Raw genomic sequence first — 6,609 nt, 5'->3', positions numbered from 1 at the left:
AATGCCTCCCTTCTTCTCTTATAACGGCAATGGCACCCACCTGAGAGGTACCAAAACTCAGTTCCGGCTTGGGGGGGGGGGAAAGCCCTGGGCTATGCTTAGAGATGGGCATGGTGACAGAAGCAGGTTTTAATTTCAAATAAAAACGCAGAGCTTTAATGGCTTCTGCCTGCAGCGATTATTCATGTATTTCTGGTTTTTATAGCAGCAGCGGCGGCAGTAGTTAATCAAGGGTGCAAATGGCCAGTGCCCAGTCTTGAAAGAAATGAGCTGTGCAAAAGATTCAGACAAACATGGCCCAACTGTTCATGTAATGGTTACATAAGAGGGGTATTTAGCATCACACACCTTTGCTCACAATTTGCTGCAGATCAGCATGTCCTTCAGTTCTCTTCCTCCATTAAAATGGCAAGCAAACAAAGAGGCGGCGGGGAGGGGGGGGGGTTCCTTTCCAAAACCAGGGGAGCCATGTGTCTTTGCCAAGAGTCACATGCCCCAGGAACGGACAGTATAAAAGCAAAAAATCAACTACCGTTCACTGCTTTCATGTCCTCGTCTACTCTCCTTCCATGGTTTTAATTCTCCCATTGAAGCTAAAGAACAAAAGGGAACTTGCTTCATGCAAGGGACTCGGTCTTAGTGCAGTTTCTAACAAGTTAAGATGGATCTCCTCCACAGCCATGGCGTGCTCATAATTCAGCATTTGCAGAAGGATTACAGGTCATACCAGAGCTTTCTAAACTTCATGTCACATGTCGGAGATCCTCGGAACATTTTTTCAATTTATTTTCCTCTTTGGTTCCAGCTTAATCAAGTGGTTGGGACAAAAATGATCTGGGTGGCAGTGATCGGTGATTGGTTTAATCTTATATTTAAATGGTAAGGTTCGTTGCTTCCTTGGAAACTTTAAGAATGGCAGGGTCCACAGTCTTCTGAGATGAGAAATCTTCCGGGGACTGTTGGTTACTGAAATTATTTAGGGTTTCATTGAATGCTAGCCGGAGTCGATCCATTAACACTGATGTATATAACTAACTTAGGCTCATTAATTCCAATGAATCTGTTCCCTTAGTTGGATACAACCTGTAGTATATAAGCTTTGAAGAGCTATCTTTCCCCCTTTTAAACAAGACAAAGGAAAGTAAGGCTTCTGCTTCAGCATATTATGGTAAAACCGATCTAGCAGTCAAGCAAGAACCATTAATATAAGAGAGGCTGGTATGTTGCTAAATAACGTGTTGGATTTGTGTGTCCATTGAAGATAATGCTTTCTTTTCTGGCAGGATTTTATTTGGTCATCGTCCATATTGGTGGGTCCAGGAAACAATGATCTATCCAAACCAAACTAGCCCATGCCTTGAGCAGTTTCCTATAACATGTGAAACAGGACCAGGTAAGATATAGGGTATGATCTGAATGCCACTGCAAAGCAGAACTGGGGTTGGTCTGTGCCTGCATGGGTGACTGCCTGGGAACATTGCCTTTGGTTCTATGATAGAAGGAAGGTGGGAAATGAATGTGTGTGTGTGTGTGTGTGTGTGAGAGAGAGAGAGAGAGAGAGAGAGAGAGAGAGAGAGAGAGAGAGTGATCGCATGCGTGCCTTCACTACTATAGAGTTGCAAATGGCCAGGAGATTTAAATTAGGGAAGAAAATCCCCAGAATGATTTAAAACAGCATGAAGAACTGAAAAGACCTGGTTCAACAGCTTGTGATAACATTCACATCCTTGCCGCCCCCCCCCCCCCAATCTGTGGACAAGCATCGTAGAAAATGCTAGTCTTAGCTGGACATTTCAACTTCGGAAGTTGGGTTTCATAAGAAGATTAACTGCAGAAAAGAAAGAAGGAAGAAAAGGAAAATTTGCATATTGGCCATCATTGTACCAGATGGGGTACTTTTTGTTCCATCAACTACAGTGTAGCTGAGTCAATCATTTATATAGGGATGGGCTTTAAGTTCTGGAAACCAATAAAACTGTTTAGGACCAGCAACATACCTGTAAGTAAAATAAAAAAATTCCTTCAGTAGCACCTTAAAGACCAACTAAGTTTTTATTTTGGTATGAGCTTTCGTGTGCATGCACACTTCTTCAGATACCTGTAAGTGTCTTGGTACCCATTTCCCTGAGAAGTTAATATCTAGTCTAGCTGCAGAGAACAGCTGCTTGAAGTGTTTTTTCCATACCATGTTACCAAGTATTACCACAAGCCCTTCTAGTCCAGCTAAATATGGATTTGTAGTGACATGACAAAAAGGAGCTGTGAGCAATTTATCAGGCACAGAAACATAGCAAGCTGCCTTATACTGAGCCAGACCATTGTCCCGTCTAGTGGAGCCTTGTCTACACTGAGTGGCAGTGGCTCTTCAGGATTTCAGGCAGGGAGTCCCTCCTAGCCCTACCTGGATGCTGGGGATTGGAACCTGGGACCCTCTGCGTGGAAAGCAGATGCTCTAACAGATGAGCTATGGCCCTTCCCCAAATGCAAGTGCCATGCACCAGCACCACGTGGTCTTGAGATTAGCCTAAGGCATGGGATGCAGTTCTACTGCTGAAGCAAAGGAACACTGGCCCCATCAGCCAATCGCATGGGAAACTTCCTGGCTATTGCATGTAAGTTGGAGGGCGAACGGGATACAAGTGAAATAAATTAATGTAAGGAAACAGCCAGTGACAATGGGCTGTTTGTTTATAGCTGTCCCACCCCACCCCAGCAGCTCCATACCCTCCAACATTTCTCCAATGAAAATAGAGGTGCCCTATTTAATAATAATAATAATAATAATAATAATAATAATAATAATAATAATAATGCTTTTATTATTTAAGCCTCACCCATTTGACTGGGTTATCCCAGTCACTCTGGGCGGCTTCCAACATCTATAAAAACATTATTAAATATTAAACATTGAAAAACTTCCCTATACAGGGCTGCCTTCAGAAGTCTTCTAAAGGTTGTATAGTTACTTATCTCCTTGGCTCAGGGGTTGCGTAACTCCATACCCTCCAACATTTCTCCGCTGAAAATAGGGACGTCCTAAGGAAAAGCGGGACCTTCCAGGATCAAATCAGAAACCAGGAAGGCTTCTGTAAATCCAGGACTGTCCCTGGAAAATAGGCACACATGGAGGGCCTGCAGCTCCATTTCTAATAGATTAGAGATTAAAATGCTAATTTTGCTGTCATGAGTATGGAACAGTTACCTTTATGGTTAGCCTCCCCCCCTTTTCATTGGCTGCTAGTTTCTGTGGGTGACTTCTCCTTCTCTGGTCTGATGGGAGACGTCTCTTAAGATTGGGCTTCTAGTTGCTCTGCATGAACTGCATTACGAATACTGCAGGCAATTTAGTCCTATGGGCACATCCCTTACCTGCTCCTGATCACAGTTTGCTGATCCCCACTGTAACTGCAGTACCGTTAATTAAGTCGTTTGGAATGCTACATGCCGACAACCCTGGCTTGCGACAGACACATAGGCTTTGGATATCGTACTGGTGCCTTTTGGAATTTTACCACGGCCCTGTTTTGTTATTTCTCCACAGGAAGCCCCTCTGGACATGCCATGGGGTCATCATGTGTCTGGTATGTGATGGTGTCAGCAGCCCTGAGCTACACGGTGAGGCAGAAAGGGGAATCAACCATTAATCTGCACAGGTCAGTCTCTTTCCCAAAGCCACCTGTTTAGGCCACAAGATGGGCAGTGCGAAAATGTGAAAATGCTTTCAGTCACCTTTTGTTACTCTTTTTTGATCAAGCAGCAACAATGCAAATAAGATTTTGCAGTGATCACTTTGGTAACTTAAAAGCCTTGTGTGCCATTAATGCCAAACTGAAGAGAGAGGAGCGGAGGGTGAGATGATAAAGACACGCCCTCACAGAAGGTTAGAGAGACCCAGGCTACTTCCAACTATGGAGACCTTTTGTCATGAAACAATTAAAAATGACAAAACATGAAAACAAAAGAAAGCAATTTTTTTTGTTTGATGCACATTAAAAAAAAAACAAGTAGTGGCATGCCAAATGCCAAAATAAAAAACAAGAAGTTTCTAAATTTGATGACTTTGACTTTGAAGTCCAGGCCAAATGACCCCTGTGGCATCCACTCTGATCAGCCCTAAACTGAGATGTGGATGCTGAGAAGAGAGAGGGGGGAAAACAGTCTAATCATTTTCATTTGGTTGTTGTTGTTGTTGTTGTTGTTGTTGTTGTTGTTGTTGTTGTTGTTGTTTATTTTCCTCCAACTGTTTCTTTAACAGACTCACCTGGTCTTTCCTGTGGAGCATGTTCTGGATTATTCAGATCAGTGTGTGTGTCTCGAGAGTCTTCATAGCAACACATTTCCCTCACCAAGTCATCCTTGGAGTGATTGCTGGTAATAAGGACAGAGCTTTCTTTTTCTATGGCAGGATTTTCGTACAGGATTTTGGAAATTATGGGAAAGTGGGTTCATAAGTATATTATGTGGATAGTGAGAAAGCATATCTAACCAGATGTTCATATCAATGTGAAAGTTGTTTTTAAAATCCTGACGCATCTTTTAATCTCAGGCGATAAGGAATAAGAAGCAGTGGCAGCGGGGCTAAATTTCACACACTGATTTTAACTTCTTTAGCTGCTGGCTTCTAGTTAAGAATTTTAAGTGAACAGGAAGTGTACTTAGTTTAGGCTGTGTACCCATTAGGGACTTAAACTCCTCTGCATTTCAAATCAAATCAAATCATATTTCCACATTGCGGTACACACCAGAGTGGCGGTAGGGCTGTCTCCACCTGATGTGCTGGACCTACGCCTGCAACCCCACGCCTGCAACCCCACTCCATTCAAGAAGTTGTCATCTGTGCATGTGCAATGACTTTCTCAAGTGGACACACCTCAGCTTAACTGCCAGAGTGACTGTGGTTTACCTTTTCAATTCAGATGGTGTGTGTGTGTGTGTGTGTGTGTGTGTGTGTGTGTCTGTCTGTCTGTCTGTCTGTCTGTCTGTCTGTCTGTCCATCCTCTAAGTGGTTTTTAAAAAGGTAAAACATTAAAATTAACAAAAAAGCAGTTAATAACAGGTAGTTTAAAACGTTTAAATCTTTTGGATGATTAAAATCAACAGTAAACAAAAGGATTAAACACATGCCAGCGTTCTTCAAGTCTGGATACTCTTGCCTAAACAAAAACATTTTAAGCAGATGCCGAAAAGACAACAGCGAAGGTGCCTGCTTTAAATATTTTGCAATACCTTAAATACCACACCAAACTCTCATTCTGGTGTTTGTTTGTTTGTTTGTTTGTATCTTTGCTAAGTGTGGAAACCTATCCATTTCAAGTAAACACATCACTTCTAATGTCTCATTTCTTCATTCACAGGCATGCTCGTTGCTGAAGCTTTTGAACATGCCCCAGCCATCCAAACAGCAAGTTTAAAAACATATATCCAGACAAACGTGTTCCTCTTTGTTTCGGCTCTCGGCTTTTACTTGGTTCTGAAGCTTATCGATATAGATCTTTTGTGGTCTATTCCGAAGGCAAAGAAGTGGTGTGCCAACCCAGAGTGGATCAATATTGACACGACTCCATTCGCCGGACTGGTGAGGAACTTAGGTGCCCTGTTTGGGCTAGGCCTCAGCATTAACTCTGAGATGTTTATCTTGGGTTGTAAAGGTAAACATGGCTATAAACTGAGTTTCAGGATGTTATGCATAGCTACATCCTTAGCCACGCTGCAGCTCTATGATTTTATCAAGATACCCACCCACACAGAGTATCTGTTTTACATCCTTTCTTTCTGTAAAAGTGCAGCCATACCGCTTACGGTAGTGGCCTTCGTTCCGTATTGCATATACTTGCTCATGAAGCCAACAGAAAAGAAGTTTCCGTAGACAGTATGGCCTTGGAAGATCCTGGGACATCTTAAGATGCCAAGGATGCTCTGTGGCTGAAGACTCAAACAGTTATTTCACTTTCTCTCACTCTCCATTCCGAACAATGGTGGGTATATTTCTGATTCGTAAAAACGAAAAGACGCTTACACCCAGGAGTGAGATTCTCATACCAGAAATAATGATCGGTTAAGACCCAAATACTGACAATTAGAACGTTACAACATGGCTGCCTGAGCTTCCAACAGTTATGAAAAGTTTGTATATATGTATGTATTGGTAGTCAAAGCATGCTGGATTTTTTCCTGCCCTGAAACTGAAAAGTGCTTCGCCTACCTGCTCCTCTGTCTCAGCCCGGGAGATGTATAGCTTTTCTCAGCACTGCATTTTATGTATGTGTGTGGGCATGTGTACATTTGTACAGTTACTAGTAAACTAAACTTGCATTCTGCAAGCACCTACCTATGTTTCTGGCGACCCCTAGAGCTCATACTTCCCTCACATCTAAGCCTTAAGCAACTCTGTGACCTGTGTGTGGCTTATTTTGCTCTCTGCTGAAATGCTGACATCTATTCTGAGGTAAATGTCATGACCCAAGTTGTTACTGTTGAGACCCAGTATAGTAATTTTTCAGACTTTTCTATTAATCAGTGTTTTGTGGACTGTATATGTGCCAAATTTCAGTTTGCTAGGTGACCCAGAATTTCCACAACCTTTTGGGAGTATATATATTTTTGTCTTGT

The 6,609-nt window shown here is 42.4% G+C and overlaps 1 protein-coding gene across 2 annotated transcripts; it reads left to right on the top strand.

The window, feature by feature from the left end:
- The first annotated feature begins 559 nt into the window (after positions 1 to 559).
- G6PC2 (glucose-6-phosphatase catalytic subunit 2) lies at positions 560 to 5,995 on the top strand. 2 transcript variants are annotated; one of them, XM_035133211.2, is made up of 5 exons: positions 560 to 720; positions 1,284 to 1,393; positions 3,542 to 3,653; positions 4,256 to 4,371; positions 5,355 to 5,995. In XM_035133211.2, the coding sequence occupies exons 1-5, from the start codon at positions 662 to 664 to the stop codon at positions 5,864 to 5,866; spliced, it is 909 nt and encodes a 302-aa protein (XP_034989102.1). In that variant the 5' UTR covers positions 560 to 661; the 3' UTR covers positions 5,867 to 5,995. The 2 variants fall into 2 exon arrangements, with proteins under 2 accessions (XP_034989102.1, XP_034989093.1); XM_035133202.2 differs by having other exon boundaries at positions 560 to 879.
- The last annotated feature ends 614 nt before the right edge of the window (positions 5,996 to 6,609 follow it).

This window comes from Zootoca vivipara, chromosome 1 (assembly GCF_965207765.1).
Source record: "Zootoca vivipara chromosome 1, rZooViv2.hap1.1, whole genome shotgun sequence".
NCBI lineage: Eukaryota > Metazoa > Chordata > Lepidosauria > Squamata > Lacertidae > Zootoca > Zootoca vivipara.
This window is presented reverse-complemented; position numbering and strand designations above follow the sequence as displayed.